This window comes from Mobula hypostoma, chromosome 16, assembly GCF_963921235.1.
Source record: "Mobula hypostoma chromosome 16, sMobHyp1.1, whole genome shotgun sequence".
Taxonomy (NCBI): Eukaryota; Metazoa; Chordata; class Chondrichthyes; order Myliobatiformes; family Myliobatidae; genus Mobula; species Mobula hypostoma.
The window spans coordinates 37,189,902-37,208,868 of NC_086112.1; the positions used below are offsets into that span (position 1 = coordinate 37,189,902).

Below are 18,967 nucleotides of genomic sequence, written 5' to 3' on the forward strand. Positions count from 1 at the left end.
TCTAAATGGACTGAAAAGCTCACTATTTCTCTCAGTTCATTCAAAGGAGCTGCCTTTTCAAGGCATTGAATCTGTCACAATGTCTTTGGCTTTGTACTAAGACAAAGGTAGGCTGATTTAAAATGCTGTGGTGGAAGATTTTCTGCAAAAGAAATTGGTAGTGTACAGGTTTGCCAGAATTGATCTGCCAAGTACCTTTATGGGGTGTCAAGTACTTTTGGGGGAAATGCAGACTTGGTGCCTCTCAGATCCATGACTGAAGGCATCGTAAGTGGATCTGAGATGAACTATCAGTAGTTAAGTTGTTTATAAATGCAACAAGTACAGATGAAACCCTTGTGATATCAGTATAACTCTTATGCCGTGCTTAATTTACAGAATTCAAAGCATTGTCATTGTTGTAAATATGTTCTGAATTAGTCTTTTCTTTCAATCTCAAAGATTTTTCTTCTTTCCATTCTTCTGTTTTCTTGTGATTAACTATTTGCTTCTAACCAGACTGACAGAGATTTCTATGTTACCATATAGGGATGGAGCTATTAAGGTACATAGTATTTCTATACTACTAAATAGGCTTTTTTTGATTCTGGCTTGTTCAGAAAAACATTATTCCTTTTGCATCAGGATAATTTCATAAGAAAGGTTTTTATGCTGCCACTATTTGTAATCTAACTCCTGTGTGAGTAAACTTCATTGTAAACTTTATATATTCGTATCTTAAATCTTTTTTTTCCTTTACCAGTCCTGTAAAACTATCAACACGGTCGTCCGCCTACTTGTACAAGGCCATTTTTATTACCTGTCATTAAGGGCATGCTTTCAGCTCTTGGATCTTTAGCTCTGGGCTTCTTGCCCAAAATAATTTGGCCCCTCAACTCTTCTTTGAGATGTTCTTTAAACTCTATCCCCCTTTTTCAAGCTTTGGATTATCTCCTTGTGTGGCTTGGTTCAGTCTTGGTGCATTTCACGTTGTTAAAAAGGTACTCCTAAGCTTGGTGTATTTATGACACAGATGTTTTCTGGCACTGCATTTTGCCAGCATCAATATTTAAACAGGTGAGTGAAAAGTAAAAAGGCAACACGGGTCATTTGGCCACACGAGCCGGCTTTGCCATTTGTTAACATCATGAATGATCCAATCTCAAACCCCTATGTCAGGATGCTGTTTGTTGACCATAGTTCAGTGTTTAACACTATCATTCCCACATTCCTGATAGATAAGCTACAGTGCCTGGGCCTCTCCCTCTGCAATTGGATCCTTGACTTCCTAACCGGAAGACCACAATCTGTGTGGATTGGTAATAATACCTCCTCCTCGCTGAAGATCAACACTGGTGCACCTCGGGTGGGGGGGGGGTATGTGCTTGACCCACTGCTCTACACTCTATACCCGTGAATGTGTGGCTAGGTATAACTCAAATGCCATCCGTACATTTGCTGATGATACATCCATTGTTGGTAGAATCTCAGATGGAGATGAGACGGAATACAGGAGCGAGATATATCAGCTGGTTGAGTGGTATCGCAGCAACAGCCTTGCACTCAGTGTCAGTAGGATGAAAGAGCTGACTGTGGAATTCAGGAAGGGCAAGACGAGGGAAAATGAACCAGTTCTCAGAGGGATCAGAAATGGAGAAAATGAGCAATTTCAAGTTCCTGGGTGTCAAGATCTGAGGATCTAACTTGGTCCCAACATATTGATGCAGTTATGAAGAAGGCAAGACAGTGGCTATATTTCATTAGGAGTTTGAAGAAATTTGGTTTGACACCTAAAGCACTCATGGAAAGCATTCTTCCAGGCTGCATCACTGTCTGGTATGGGGGGAGGGGGTGGGGGCTACTGCACAGGACCGAAAGAAGCTGCAGAGGGTTGCAGATTTAGTCAGCTCCATCTTGGGTACTAGCCTACAAAGTACCCAAAACATCTTCAAGGAGCGGTGTCTCAGAAAGGTAGCGTACATTGTTAAGGACCCCCATCACCCAGGACATGCCGTCTTCTTATTGTTACCATTGAGAAGGAGGCACAGAAGCCTGAAGGCGTACACTCAGATTCCAGAACAGTTTCTGCCCCCCCATCAGAATCCTAAATGTTCATTGAACCCATGAACACCACTTCACTTTTTAAAATATATTTTATTTCTGTTTTGCTCTATTTAAAACTTATCTATTTAATATACATGTAACCTGTATACTTTAATCAATTTACTTATTTATTTTTTCTATATTATTATGTATTGCATTGAACTGCTGCTGCTAAGTTAAGAAATTCTCTGACAGATGCCAGTGATAATAAACCTGCAACACACACAAAAGTTGTTGGTGAACGCAGCAGGCTAGGCAGCATCTCTAGGAAGAGGTACAGTCGACATTTCGGGCCGAGACCCTTTGTCAGGACTAACTGAAGGAAGAGTTAGTAAGAGATTTGAAAGTGGGAGGGGGAGGGGGAAATCCAAAATGACAGGAGAAGACGGTGGGGGGCGAGGGATGGAGCCAAGAGCTGGACAGGTGACTGGCAAAAGGGATATGAGAGGATCATGGGACAGAAGGCCCAAGGAGAAGGAAAAGGGGGAGGGGGGGAAACCCAGAGGATGGGCAAGGGGTATAGTTAGAGGGACAGAGGGAGAAAAAGGAGAGAGAGGGAAAGAATGTGTGTATATAAATAAATAATGGATGGGGTAATAAACCTGATTCTGTTTCTGATCTGAGTCTGATCCAATCACCACTCTACACTCTCTCCCCATTCTCCTTGGCTTCCTTGTGATTTAAATGTTTCAATCTCTGCCTTCAACATATTAAGTGACTCTGTCTCCATAACTCTGTTCGAGGTTTCCAAACATTTATAGCTCAAGGGGAGTAAATTTTTCCCCAATTCTGTCTGAAATGGGAGGCCCTAATCTGGAAAAAAAAAGTTTCTGTATTTAGGTATATCCTATAAGGGGAATATCGCCACATCCTATGCAGTTATTCCCCTCAGAATTCCACACAATTGAATAAGCACCTAATTCTTCTATACTCCAAACTGCTCAACCTTTCTGCATATAATCTATCCCTTCATCTCAGGAATCAACCTGGGAACTCCAATGCAAGTACATAAACCAAAACTGTATCCAATGCTCTGAGTTGTAGTCTCACTTGCATTCCGTAAAGGTGCATCAAATCTTCGCTACTGTTATATCCTATAACCCTTGAAATATATTCTACTATCTGCCGCTTTGTTGAACCTTCTTGCCATCTTTTTATGTCTAATGTTTAAGGACTCCTTTATCCCTTTATACTGCATGATTTTGCATTCTGCTTACTTAAATGATATGTTGCTTCATTCTTCCAAATTCAGTAGCCTTGTGCTTTCCCTACATTTATTTCCTCTGCCAACTCAACTTCCTTGCTTGCGTCCAAACTATACATATATATTCCGTTGCAGGCTCTTTATATCGTTGTTACTTGCAAAACCTACTGTCTTTGCATCATTAACATAATCACAGGACCCTGAGCCTCTTCAACCAAATTGCATGAATAGTTGAGGTCTCATCACTGATTCTACACTGGAACACACCCTTTTATTTCAACAGATTTTTGTTAGTTTGCCTTTCCACTGTAGGTTCTCACAAATAAATCAGCAGAGATGTTTTATGTTTAAGAAAAACGGTAGCAACTCATTTATTGAACACCAAAACCTGAACACAAAGCCTGCGCTAAAAAATCCTTTACGTAGTTCCATCATCGAGTCAAACAAACCTCTTAAAGTGAAACCCCAACTCAATGTTGGTAGTTATGAATTATGTACACTTTCACCAATTGCATTCCTGTACATCACTATCCCTGTCAATATATTATTCCCAGACACATGTTCTTTTGCAATGATTTTTTTATGTGGTCTCTTATTGATTGTCATCTAGAAATTCACTACTACTACTACATCGACTCAGGCCTAGGGGGCCTGCGTTAGGCATGATAACAGACTCTCCATTTCTCCCTCCCCCTCATCAGTGTGTTCAGTTCATCTACATTAGCCACGCCGCTGTCTTCTTGGAGCGTGTTGACCATAGTCCAGGAGGGTGCCCAGGGTTCATTCTCCCATGCTTAGTCTCCGATAGGATGACTAGGCTGGTAGGTAGCTCGGGGTGGCGTAGACAGTGCCCCGCTAGTTGCAGTCTTCTCATCTTGATTTTAGTAGTGAGCATTGGTAGGTCATCATAGAGCTCGACGTTCGTCATGTGCTGTTGCCAACTCACGTCAAGAGCCATCCGGAGCATTCGTGTATAGCAACCATCTAGAGACTTTCGTATCGTCTTGGTGAGTGTCTACGTCTCGCATCCGTACGTGAGAATGGACTCTATGACTGCTATGAAGATCAAGAAATGTACTATATTTTGTGGTTTTCCTTTATCCATACGTTATATCTTCAACAAAGTCTATCAAAGTTGTCAAACACTATTTCTCTTTCATAAATACATGCTATCTCTGCTTAATTGTCTTGTGGTTTTCTTAAATTACCTGCTAATACCTCTTCAGCAATGGATTCCAACATCTGGCAGATGTTGGGCTAACTGACTAACAGCTTCCTGTTTTCAGTCCCATTCCTCTTTAATAATGGTGCTGCATTTGCAGTTTCCAGTCCTATTGAACCTACAGAATACAGGGGATTTTCATTGATTACTAGAAGCACATTCACCACCACAAGTAAATAACTTCTATTCAGTTCCAGGTGCAGTAGTTCACCACCAGATCACCAGTCACCTGCCCTCCAACTTTCCTTGTCCCCTATGGCACCTGTTGCTCCAGGTGGTTCTTGGTGTGGCATTCTCCTGGGATCCCAGCTGTTACCACTTGAGTGTGGCTAACTCAGACAGCTGGCTGGGCTTTTGGAACCAGGAAGAGAAAGGTCTTATCTTCCAGGCTCATTGCCTGCTAAAGCTTTGATATGGGGATAGGATATCTGCAGGCATATTTAACATTCACAAAGTTTCAGTAATGTGTGGCATATGTTCTGGTTAATGTTAAAATAATACCTTCTTTATACATTTTAAAGAGCTAAAAATTAAATCCAGTATGGCATTCCTTCAGCCCTGCACTGGCACATCAGCCTTAATCAAACCTTCGCATTGGGACTTTACCCAAAAACTTTGAACATGGAAGCAAGTATGCAAATGAGCCTGACTGCAGGTAAAATAGTACAATTAGTGTTTTTTGTTAGTAAATATTCAGTACAGGTCAATAGTGCAGTTTGTTCTGAATGTTGAAAGCATTCTGTAGTTTGAACCTGAACTCTTGAGTAAAACTCCAGAATTGTCCTCTTGGCTTTCAGTCAGTTGTGAAGCTCTTGAGCAAATAGTTCAGCCTGTTTGTTTCCAAAATAATATGGAGCATGCCCAGGAACTCAGGAGGCTGTTTTCAGAAGTCTATTTTAAGTTAATTGGATGAAATCATTTTGTGCAATAATACATTATGAAATGCAGGTTAAGTTTTGGTAGTTCGCACTTTTTAATCTATTTTGATACCTATTTTGTATCCATAATAAAGCAATTAATCTCTATTTTTGACAATGAGACATACTAAAACTCAAGTGCAAGTAGCAGGAGATGATCTTTGCATCTTAACTCCTGCAAAGCCTGTTGAGGGCTGATGAATTACCACGAGAATTTGGAGAGTGTAGGCAGTGAGCTGGATCTGGTTTGATACTGTCATTATGCTGGAAGAACTTTTTATAGTCGAGTAATTATAGGAATTACGGCAATTTCAGACTAAACTTGAATCATGGAATTGCTCAACAACAGTGGCCATCAGCACCTTCAAAGCAAAAACAAGCAGCATAACTGGCAATGAGGTGCCCCAAAAAAAAATTATGTCCTGCCTCAATGACTATTGTTGTGTAGTACTTACACCCACAGTGATGAGATGCTTCGGGAGGTTGGTCATGAAGCGTATTGCTTCTGCCCAAGGAAAGACCTGGATCTGTTTCAATTGGCTGACCAGCAGTAGATGCCATTTCATTGGCTCCTCATTGAACTCTGGAACATTGGACAATGAAGATGTGTTTTATCGGTAAGCTCTTCATTGAGTACAGTTCTGCATTCAACAACATCGTCCCCACAAAGCTCATTACTAAGCTCCAAGATCCATGGGTTCTATATCTCCTTGTGCAATTGGATCCTTGATTTCCTGAATGCAAACCTCAGTATGGATTGGCAATGACATCATCACACTTACCATAGGCACAGGGGACCCACAGGGCTGAATGGTTAGACTCCCCTCTAATCCCTTTTATACTTGTGATAGTGTGGCTGAGTACAGATCCAACGCCATATTAAAGTTTGCTGATGGTACCGCTGTTGACAGAATCAGAGGTAGTGACAAATCGGTATATAAGAGAGAGATTGAAGATCTGGTTGAGCAACCACAGCAACAACTTCTCAACGTCAGCAAAGCCAAAGAGCTGGTTAACAACAATGGGATGAAGAAACCAGAGGTCTATGAGCCAGCACACACAAAATGCTGGTAGAACGCATCACGCCAGGCAGCATCCATAGGAAGCAGCATAGTCGACGTTTCAGGTCAAGACCCTTCGTCAGGACTAACTGAAAGAAGAGATTTGAGAGGGGGAGGGGGTGATCCGAAATAATAGGCAAAGACAGGAGGGGCAGGGATGGAGATAAGAGCTGGAAAGTTGATTGGCAAAAGGGATACAAGGCTGGAGAAGGGAGAGGATCATGGGATGGGAGGCCTAAGGAGAAAGAAAGGGGGAGGGGAGCCCAGAGGAAGATGGAAAGCAGCCAAGGAGTTATTGTGAGAGGGGCAGTGGGAGAAAGAGAGAGAAAAATGGAAAAAGTAATAAATAATATACTGCGTCCGGTCCGGTATCTAGCCATTGAGCTCTTGCAACACTTCCCTAGAACTAACATGTGGGGGGTGGGGGTGTTGGGGGGGAAGATGTAAACAGCAACAATCACAATGGCAGTGAACTCCCTTGGTAAATAGAAGGGCCTGTATTTAACCATTACAAACTCTGTCTGTGGTGAGCGGTGGGTCATTTCTTCTGAAACGTTCACATACCAGTACCTATTGACATAGACATACAGACCTCCTCCATGGAGGTCGTAGCATTTCTATCTGCCCAAATGGAAATTAAGCCTTCTAGCTGGATGGCCAAGTCTGGAGTGGTGTCCTGGAGTTATTTTTTTCGGAACCAGTGTGAGCAGGTTTCCATCTCCTGCTGTTTCTGACACAGATGCGGATAAACCAGTTCTACTTTCTAGGAAGTAGAATCATCGTGAACGTAGGCCTGAAAGAATCCGCTTTAAGAATCACTCAAATACTGGTGTGCTTTACTGCACTTCTGTGTTCTTGCACACCACTCTGATGTCTGCTTCCCTGAGTAGCTGTAGTAGGCTACAGTGTGGTGTGAGGGTCACCTATTTTAGCTGGATGCTGAATAATTGTGTCCTTCCCTGGAAGGTTAGAGTTTCTTGAAAATAGGAATTGTAAATCAGAACACATCAGCGTTTAAACTAGTTAATTTCGTTTTCCTCCCCACTCAACATATATTTTCTAAACTATGTTGAAACTTGTACTTTGGAATGCATTAGTAATTGTGGCTTTTTGTTTGTTGTCATATTACAGAATTTCATGTATGCACAGAGTGTCAAGTTATGACTAATGATATTAACCTATCCTGGCTGCATCCAAGACTTTGTTTAACTCCTGCCTTTCTTATCTTCAATAAAAGATCCACATTTCCTTCATAATAGAGATTCATTGGACGGTGCACATTTTGTTCATTGCATTAAAAGTACATGATTACAAAAATTAAGCCTCACTTTTTGGCTTTCATTCTCTAGTTTTTGACATTTCAGTCTCCTTTTGAATTATTTTAATTAATTTATATTGTGATATATTTTAAATCTTTAGTTAAATCTCAGTTACTATTGTGCCAGGTTTGGATAGAGATTGCAGATGCCAGAATTGGCAACATCTGAACTGACTGTTGTCCACAGCCAGTAGATTCGTATTCAAGGACACTACAATTCATGGTCTCAATTTTATTTATTGTTGCATGTTTCTTTTTGTATTTCCATAATTTTTCAGTCTTTGTAGTTTGTCATTGATTCTGCAGTACCCCTTTCTTCTACTGTGGTTTCCTGCATGAAAGTTAATCTCGGCATAGTATTTGGTGACATATACTGTGCATACTGCACATACTTGGGTAATAAATTCACTTTGAACTTGGGAGCAAGAAATGGTGGCGAAATTCAGTGGACCATGCAGCATCTGTGAAGGGAAATGGACAGTTTCGCCAGCAGTGTTTTTTTTTTGCTAATGGGGATCGTTCTTCAGACAATTTAGTGCAGCTAACTAAACTGAAATGTAATTTGTTTTCATCATAATTTCTTTTTGCTAAATCAATTTCCTTGTCAATTCAGCAGTTAATTACAATTCAAGGTGTGCTTCAGGGCTTTTACTTTAGGTAGTTAGTCACTTCCAATGTACGAAAGATGCAGTAAATGGGGAAAACACCGAAGTTCACCTGATTCTGAACTCCTTGTCATCCGTAGGTGCCAATATGGAGACATAAATTATTCTTGTTGCCTCTTGCCCACTTGGATTACTTTCAGCTCCTGATAACTCTATTTTAATAATCTTTGTCTGGGCATTCACCAAGTCCAGCTTTTTACCATTTAGGGAATTCTCCATTCTGTTCCTTTTGAGCCCTGAATAAATTAATTGGGCTTTTGCCTGGTTGGAAATCCATTTCTGCAATTTGAGGCCATGTGCTATATTATACTCATGATAACACGACAGGCCACTAAGCCAATCAAGACCACGATGACTCCAAGTTCACCAACTGCGTCAGTTCCATTCCCCCTTATTTCTCTGTAACATGCAACTCATTTTCTCTCTGTCACATTCTCATTAACTCCCACTTTATCCTTTTTTCCACCTATAAACACCGAAGTAACTTTTAGTAGACGTTTATTTGCACCACTCTGGATTAAGGCAGCTCCAAATTGCCACTCTCTTGTGACATTAATCTATCAGCACATCTTTATTTCTCCATTTGTCTTTCATTGCAATTTAAAGTTTTTGGTCACACCATGTGTCTTAAGCTTTGATAAATATGGTTGCATGCCCTTGTGTTCCATCTTATTAAGTGCTTATGAATTGCTTCTTCCACCCACACCAAATCCCCACGTAGATGATGTCGCCCTAAGGGAACATTTGCCTATTTTCTTCATTCAGTTTTTTGACACTTGGTCAATTTTATAGAGTTCAATAACTTGTATCAAAATCCATGAGTTCTAACTTGAGTTAATGTTCTCTTGTGTGATTTTTTTAAATCCTTTTGGTATCTATATAAATAAAATCAGTAAATGTTTTCTCCATTCCGAGTCCATTTTCTTTTTAAAAAAAAATATGCACACAATTCTGTGTGAAGTAAAATCTTGATTTAGGAATTCCACTATGATTCCACTAATGACTGTCATTAGTTTACTATTATAAGTGTTTTGAATGCTACCTATAACTATGGGTCTAGTAGTTTCCCAAGAATGCATGTTAAACTAATTGATTTATAATCATTCTCCTTTTCCAAACTGAAGGAATAGTTGCTGAATTAAGACAACTCAGTTCTAAAGTTGAGCATCGGAAATATTCTAACCTCGTCATTTGGGATGTAAATTCAATGTTAAATGATGATAAATGTGACTTGATTTGAAGTGCTTCTACCTTCTAATCTTATTTTACTCCAGTGATTTCTGTGAATCCCTGTCCCTGAGTATTAGTTTCCTACTGGTGTCTGGCAAACTACCTTTGCACTGATACTTCTGAGGAATGCTTTGTCCATTGCTGGCTAGATCCAAATTTATCTCCTGGCCCAATTGTCCCCAGCTGTCCCAAATTTGTCTCCTGCCCCTAATTGCAAGTCACAGTATTGGATGGCTATAGTCTCCATGTTAACACTGATGCTCGTGAGACAGCTTCAGCCAAACTTGTTTACTTGGGAATAATTTGCAGGAGGCTTGTGTAAGGTATCCAGGTACTGCAAGTTTTTGAAGTTAGCGCCTCACAGCAACAGTTATCTAAACTCTTGTGCTGTTGATTCCAGCATGTGCCAAATTATCTATGTTTGCCGCTCCTTCCAATATTCAGGCTAGTTGAGTTGCTTGGTACTGTGTGCATTGCCACATTGTTATCTCCTTCTCTCTTCTATTTGAACACCACCTGCTCTGAGATGATATGGTCAGCATTCCATAGGCCTCGCAAATGTTTCCTTTCTTTTGAGTTTCAAGTACACCTTTGGATCTTTGTTCTCATTCTGTCCATTATTAGTAACATCAACCTCTGTTGATCCTGCTCCATTCCAAGCTGTGACCTCAGTGGGCAACCTCACTATTAGCAAAGAACTTGTTTGTTTTTCATAGTTTTGTTCACGCTTTTTGAAGATGTACAAACATTCGGATTGAACTGAAGATACTAGTCAATGTTTTGGAACAGGGTAATAACAGTTACAGTGTAAGCTCTTAGGCTTCCAGCTGTGTACATGTATCTATTATAACTGACGATCTGACAACCAATCAGGGATGATGCCTGGGCATGTCTAGTCCGGTGGTATTTATACCCCTGTTATCCATCATTCCTGATTGACTGGATGAGGACTAACCAGGTTTCTGTTGTCCCACCTTGTTTGCAATCAAATTCCTTTTTATAACATTTTGTAACTCCCTTCTCATTTCCCATTCCCAAACAGTGTGGTGCTAGAACAGAGTGCAGCACAGGAACAGGCTCTCTGATGCAGTATCTTTGTATTGATCATGATCCCTATTGGAACTAATTCCATTTGCTTGAACATGGTCTGCATCCCTCCAGTCCCTGCCTATTCATGTGTCTGCGTAAATGCCTCTTCAACATTGCTATCATATCCGCTTCCACCACTTCCTCTGGCTGTGCATTCCAGGCACCTGTCACTCTCATTGACGACATCCATTACCCTACGCTCGTCAGTCATTTTCCTCACTCCTTAAAAAATAGATGTTAATCATAAGTCTTCAAGACATGACTTTCCCTGCACACGCATGCTGGCAACCCCTCAAGTCTGTGGTTTTTCTGGTAATAGTATGTTCTATCCCTCAGAATCTTCTCCGAACATTTCCCTACCACTTGTAAGGCTCACAGACATAAGTTCCGGTCTTCTCTGTGTTGCCATTAAAATAAAGGAATAACTGGTTATTCTTCAGTCTCCTGGGACTTAACATGTGGCTAAAGAGGATGTAAAGATTTCTGTCAAGGCCCCGTGTGTCCTCTTTCAATAACCTAAGGCTCATCCTCATCAGGCCTTGGGGGCTTAGCCAGATTAATCTTCGAGAGCCTCAACCTTGCTTGATATCAATATGCCCTAGAATATCAGCATACTCATCCATGATCCTGCTATCCTCCCTGTCCTCCTTGGTATTAACCTTGGCCACTTCCTTTGGCTCTGGGCATAAGTTCCCTTTTTGCCCTTGCTTGCCACTACTGAAGCAAAAGAAGCATTATTGTGATTTCTGTTAAGACCCATTACTTCTGCTCAGGACTGCTCAATAGTTTAATCACTTGAAAAATGAGGTGAGCTACTAAGCTAATAGTAGAGCTCTGATAGTTCAATATATTCAGTGTGTTAGACTGCAGATTTGCTGAACTATTGGATCTATTCCTCCAGATGACATGATGTACTTCACTTTTTTAAAAATATTTTATGTGGCAATATAACTTTTCCAGTAAACTTGCATGAGTTTAAAGGAAATGTTAGATTTTTGGGTCTCTGGTGTATGAACTGAGACACTGGTGAGCTGAAGCAATGCAGCAATCATCATGTAAGGCTATAATGAACCATCAAGATCTCTAAATACTCCCTTGTCAGATGGTTGCAATATAACTGTAGCCCGAGTTTTGCTTAATCCTTTGTACCTTGTGTACTCAGAGCTCACCCAAAACCATTCTAAGCGACTAATGTTGAAATAGTCGAATGTGTCTCTTTAAAAAAAAAATTAAATTGCATCTACTATAATTAACAGCTTTTGCAGACTTTTGTACTTCCCTTTATATTGTGTTGCTATAAAAGTCAGATTTCTGGTTACCTATCTTCATAGCTTGTTAAAAGCATTTGTACCTCACAAAATTTGTAATCAGTGGAAAACATCTCTGTGCAGTCAAACTCCACTTTATTCCACTGAGCAGTCTACATTTATTTCAAAGTAATACATGTCTGGAAGTATACTTGGGGGATGAATAACTTGGGTTCCAGAGAAATTAACTGTGCTTCAGACAGTTCTGTTCTCTTTACAATAGGCATAAGAAGCTGATCTATCTGGCGTTATCAAAATGAATCTTCATGATTGTTTGATGGTGCTAAGATTTAAATACACTGGAACTGTATTAGTGTGTGAAACGATTTCTTTTATTCAGTGCTGATGCAGTAGTAGTTTTTAAAATGTCTGTAACTCTGAAATATCTGTTATGTCAATTGAAAATAAGAGTATTTTCTTTTTGCCCTTGAAAGTAAAATAGTGTTGGTCTCTTTCGATGTAAAAATGACAGAAAATTCAAGATTCTCTTTCAGGATGGAAGACGATTAAGTTAGATTTCTGCTGGGATTTGCTTTTTGTCATTTATTAGACAATAAATAAACGTTACCTGTAACCAAGAATGTTCACCTTTATATTCGAACCTGTGACTAATTTTAGCTTTTAAAATTAATTAACATGACTATAATTTCTTTTCCCCCAAGAATTGTAAGGTTCTGTCTGATTAGGTAATTCTGTCCGAATATTTTTATTTGCTTTTCAAAAAAAAAATGGAATAGGGATAGTTCAATAGGTTGTCATGAAATAATGGTGGAATTGAGGAGCAGACTCTGAGTACTGGATGTTTTGTTCATGTTTGGCACCAGACTAATATTTCATCTTTCATGCTGCAAACTGACAAAAGGTAGTTCACAAATACATTAAAGCTAGTTTGACACAGGAGATATTAGGGTAGGGTAGGCAAAAGTGTGGGCCTGGAGATGAATTATTAAGAGCATATTAAAAGAAATGAGCAAGAAAGGGAAATAGAGGTTTGCAGATGGAATGCCAGTGTTTGGTCATGGCATCCAAAGGCAGAGCTGTCAACAGCACAGAAATTAATTTCGTGGAAGACCGAATGGCTGGAATTGGAGAAACTTGGGTATAGTAGAGGGTGTACAGCATTATTGCAAATGTCCTGGGATAGACTTCAAATCGTTGTTTGGACCCATCCAAAGTCAGAGCATAATTCCAATTCTTGCCGCCTTCCAATTCCTTCACGGGTTTGACTTTATTACTAGTTTCTTTAACTGTTCAAATTCAATTCTTTTGGGCTTGCCTCCGTATTTTCAGCAAATTCGGATCATGTAAGTCTCCTCATCCAAAACTTGACCCTCATGTTAACCTGAAAATATCTCAATTGAGTTTGACCCTTCTTATCCTTGCCAAGCCCGTCAGCAGTAAATGATTTGAGACTACTTTTAATTTGAGATGATTGACCATACCTGAATTTGGTCTCTCTTGCAATCATGGCCATGCATTCAGATACTAAGAATAAATTGTAGATATAGCCATCTGAGCCACCTTATCGTCTGCCTTTCTATTTGTTATATCCTTCATCCTCTTCCAAGAGAACGGAAATCGCACCTATTTGTTATGTCATCAGAATCAGGCTTATTATCACTGGCATGGTGTGAAATATTTTTTTGGGGCAGCAGTACATAAAAATTGCTATATTACAAAATAAATAGGACAAAAACAAATAACAAGACAATATTCATGAACTGTTCAGAAATTTGGCAGAGGGGAAGAAGCTGTTCTTAAAACTTTTGAATGTGGGTGTTCAAGCTCCTGTACCTTCTCCCTGATAGTAATAATGCAAAGAGAGCAATTATAAGAGTATATGGTCCACTCAAGTATAAACAGGTAAAAATGTAGGGGAAGGAATGTCACAGTTCATTTTGTTTTGAAGTCCTTGGCTTTCTTTGTACCAAGTTTTTTATGGTGAAAGATTTAATATGGGGCTCTACTATATTGGGGGAAGAAATGGATTAACGAAACGGCTTAAGTATTTTTTTCTGATCAGTAATAGAAGTGTTTACTGATATGTCGATTACTGTTGAATAACTTTCAATTAAATCTGTGGGCTCACTTAAAACAAAAACATGCTTTTAACAAAAGTGCTTACTTTATCACTAAGCAGCCCAGTACATTCTAAGATGAATGTAACTTGGCAATAACTATAGCTAACAGATTGCAACAAAGCTCCCAGGAGGCCAATTGTGGGCTATTTCCTTCTCAATTAAATTTAAAGCATCCGATCCAGTCAGTTAAATTGAGATTACAAGAAGTAATTGGAGCAACAGGGGTTTATTTATTCACGTTCCTGAAATTGTTCTTGAATGCTACCTTTCAAATGGAGAAAGTAGATTGGATAATTGACTTGAAATCATTTAAATTTGAAAACCTAAATTTGATTTGAATTTTTAAAAGCTGGACTGAATTTTGAGAGTGATGTATTTACATGGAGTTACCTTTTTTCCAGCCCTGACCTGAATTGGAGAGATGTGCAGCATATTATTGTGAAGACATCACGGTCTGGTCACCTCAATGCTCCTGACTGGAAGATCAATGGCGCAGGCTATAGAGGTAGGGTGCCTGTGTATTAATGTACTTTCCTCCTAATTAAATATTTATGTACAGTTAAAGTAAGATGGGCTTTTTTGGCCAAATACATTTTTCCTTCACCCAAACAAAGCTTTAAGTTATGTGACTGAATCTCGGTGTTATCCAGTGATACCTCCATAATAGCTAACAATTCAAAAAAAAAACTCGTGCCTTAACATATCATAAAATGCACTGCTCCCATTGCTGTCACACCAACATAATCAGCAACTATTTAAATATGGCTTCATTTATTCTTTACAAAACAAATATTTTGTGGGATGGAGATTATATACTTCACAGTCTTGAAATACTGTCTTGCATTCCATTATCGTGAACACATTAGATTAGTGACAGCTGCAAATTACACAATCGGTCTGAATCTGCTGCATGGCTTTGGAATTTTCTCTACAAAGTAAAGTCATGTTCCGAGTGTTTAAGAACTACTACTGCTGAACTGCCTCCAGTTAGCAGTTAATGTAAATTTTGAGCAGGATGGCAATGGTGTAGCTTGGACAACATTGCCTCTCATTGTAAACAAGACGCAGTCTCTGTTTATATTGACCGGGCTTGAGTGTTGGGTAAAGGAATATATTTATAGGTTTTGGTCCCATTTACGTCAAGCATTCCTAAACCATGTCCAAGGTAGAATGCGCCAACTTCATACCTGAATACAAGAACACTACTCTCACATGGCCTGTGGTCTTCCTGGTTGTAACCGGCTCCATGATTTCATGAATTATGATTGAATTTGAGCTAACTTGACATTGGATCAACATAGTTTTAGGATTCATTCCGTGGCAGTTCCAGCTAACACTATGAAGCACTCAATGGTTTAATTCAGATCACTATCAGCAGTGAAAACTGACTCCTATGTTGATAAAATTAAAAAGCATCCTCCTACTAGTAGAAATTGGAACTTAGTCTTGTGTGCAAACGGTCTTGACAGCATAAAAGATAGCAAGGGCACTTTTATCATGTGCATTGTTTTTGAATGTGCTCTTAAATACTGCTACTTCATTACTGGGGTTCCTGTTTGGACAGTTTTATTTTGTTGTGCCCAGATTGCAGTACTGAGGAGATTCTGCCACTTTATTTTAATCCATAAGGTTGTTTCTTGAATATTTCATAGAAATGAGGCATACTGCAACACACCCAAACTGTGTGGTTATAAGGAACAGCCTTATACTAAATGGTTATTTTCTTTCCTGAAAATGAACGCCTGCCTGTGTGTACTTGCAGCTGGAGGCCAAATCCTTGCAAGTGGCACCTCTGAAGATTTTTTTCTTTCAGACAACCAAACATCAGCTGTCTGGGAAGCCTTCCCCTATAGCAGCTTAAGTTCCTGATGTGCTATGTTTTGGCTTGGCTAATTGTGTTTCATGTGACAAAAACATTTCAAATATGCTACATATGGTTTGTGATAAATGCTGTTTTCTGGTATATTATTAATCCTGACATTTGCATTTTAATTGCTGAGTTTCAAGAGTTTTTAATTGACATTTGGAATCTCTTCAATTTGGAAAAACATTCTTAAAAGCACTTAAGATTCAATTCACCATCAAGTGAAACATTGATGCAATACCCAAGAATATTATGCAGTTGTATTTTATTGTAATGGGCCCTCTCAATGCATAACATACATTAAACTCTAAATCCCTGTGTGTTCCCAGTTTATTGGATGCAATTAATGCTATTGAGTCATTGGGACTTTGAACCCTAACTACTTGGAGGTACTGAATTACCAGGGAAGTATCTGCAAAAATAAAAACTGGCCAGTGGTGTATCTGCACTGGACTTCAAAGTGAGTGGTCCCAGCTTCAAGTCTGCCCAGCATCTTGCACACTTTCCATCCGTGCTGAGTTGAGCATCGAGTTAGCAGCTCAGCCTAGTTTAAAAAATAATAATAAAACTAGACAAATGCTAAATAAATGACAAGGTTGCCACCCGATGTGCCACAAGGCACAGAAAGGAAGAACAAGAAATCTGTAAACCTGATGGGATTTTCCCTCATTCCCTGCACCATGAAGAATATTGCTATTCTTCAGAGAACGTAGAAGATTACAGCACAAAACATGCCACAGTATTGGCAGTTTTTTGTTCTGAAAGTGGGTAAAGAACACATGAACCTCATTCTGCATGTACTGTAAATAATTTAATCTATGCTGTACTAATGAAAAGACTGCTGTTCTTGATGAAGTTTTATGTTCTTCCCGTAATTCCTCTACTAGATGTTTGCGAAGATTTGGCATAACATCTAAAGTTTTGACATTTCTATAGATATATGGTAAAGAGTATACTTGTTACGTCACTGTGCTGTCGAATGGAAAATTTTACAAAAAGTAGTGGATACAACCCAGTCATCACAGGTAAAGCCCTACCCACCCATTGAACACATCTACAGGTTGCTGCAGGAAAGCAGCAGCCATCATCAGTGACCCCCACCACCCAGGCAGGTCATGTTCTCTTGTATCTGCTGCCACCAGGAAGAAGGTACAGGAGTCTTAGCACTGGACCACCAGGTTCAGGAACAGATATCATCACGCAACCATCAGGCTCCTGAACCAAAGGGGATACCTTCATGCAATCTCACTTGCCCCCACCTGTCTCCTCAACCTATGGGCAAGTGAAAAAACACTTCATCTCATGTTCTTAATATTTATTGCTTATTTATTTATTATTTTTTTTCTTTTGAATTTGCACCATGTGTTAGCTTTTGCACTTTGGTAATTTGTCTGCCCTGTTGGGTGTGGTCTTTCATTGAATCCATATGGGCTTTGGATTTACTGAATTATGCCTGCAAGGAAACAAATCTCAGGGATGTATATGGTGACATATATGTACTTTGATCATAAATTCACTTTAACTTTGAAATTTAACTGTAGGTAAGTATGGTAAACTAATGTCCCCATTGAAACACAGCATTATCCCCAAAAAATATATTCAATGGCTCATAAAATCTCAGTAATGCAGTACATATTTATGGCTGCAAGTTTCAGCCATGACTACAGGTTTCTGTCTAAAACTCATGACTTTTTAATATACCCCAGGCTTATTTTGCATACTTCTTCGAAATGCAATCTGTTTGGCTTTGTGACTAAAGATGGGCATTCATCTGGTTTGGGTTGGGAACTGTAGTAGCTGTAATCAAAGAACCAAGACTGTGGTACTACCAACTCTTAGATCTATGTACTGTACTAGAGGTAGGTGCAGGTTGCTTGAATTTCCAGCATCTGCAGAATTCCTGTTGTGCAGGTTACAGGAGTTAGTTAAATAATTAACTGTATATTCATAATAGAATTCATGGATTGTGAATTTACTCTTTAATACCAGAGGTCAGCACTGGCCAAGATTTACATATTTGAAATGACTTATAGATTCATGAGAAATAAAAATCAGCTAATCTCATATCTTTTATCACTTTCACACCTTTTATTAAGTTAGAATGCTCTATACTAATCAAACTAATGTGACCCCACCACATTAGGAGTAGGAAGGGGGCAGGGTGAAAATTCATTTCATCACATGACCAAAGATGGAAGTCTATCTGGCCTAGTTTGGGGAATGTGTCCTTTGCTGTGCACACTTGACAGGCGTTCAAGCAAGGACCAGAGCAAACTCCCTATGATTTCCAATAATCTTTGTAAAATGGGAACACCAATTGCAAGTTGCAGTAGGTAATTAGAAACTAACAAATATATAGTAATAGAAGTCAGTCATCCAGCCCCTCATGCCTAATCTTCCCTTCTGTAAGGTCATGGAGCTTTTCCTTTTTACTTTGGCTATCCTTTCCTGTACTAACCCAAACGTCCATATTTCCTCATGGCATTCATAACCCAAAGAGATCTCATAACCCTTAATGCTCTTGATATCCAAAAATCTATTGACCTGTATCTAGAATATATTCCGTATCTGAGCTTCTACAGTGCTCTTGGGTATAGAATTTGAAAGATTCACTACCTTGGTGTGAAGAAATTTCTTCTCATCCTGGCCAACCCCTTTGAGACTTTGCCCTCTGGTTCTGGCATCCTCAGCCAGAGTAACTTCATCACTGCATTTATTTTTTTTATATGTACATTTTTTCTTACAAACTCAAGAGTAATGGCCCAGTCTGTATTATTTATCTTCATATGGCAAACCCTTCAATCCAGGAATGAATCTGGTGAACTTCAGTTATTGCTCTCATCTTATTAAAACTTGAGTCCGGACACCACATCTGTCCACAAGATTCCAGAAGCAATCTTACCAGACCACTTAATGACTGGAGCAAG

The 18,967-nt window shown here is 39.4% G+C and overlaps 1 protein-coding gene across 3 annotated transcripts in view; it reads left to right on the plus strand.

Annotated features, from left to right (window-relative positions):
• The window catches only part of pcsk5b (proprotein convertase subtilisin/kexin type 5b), a 336,889-nt gene that overhangs the window by 146,977 nt on the left and 170,945 nt on the right, over positions 1–18,967 (plus strand). For all 3 annotated transcript variants that reach the window (XM_063068758.1, XM_063068760.1, XM_063068759.1), the window contains exon 10: positions 14,578–14,681. In XM_063068758.1, the coding sequence (XP_062924828.1) occupies positions 14,578–14,681 (104 nt within the window). The remainder of the gene's footprint in view (positions 1–14,577; positions 14,682–18,967) is intronic.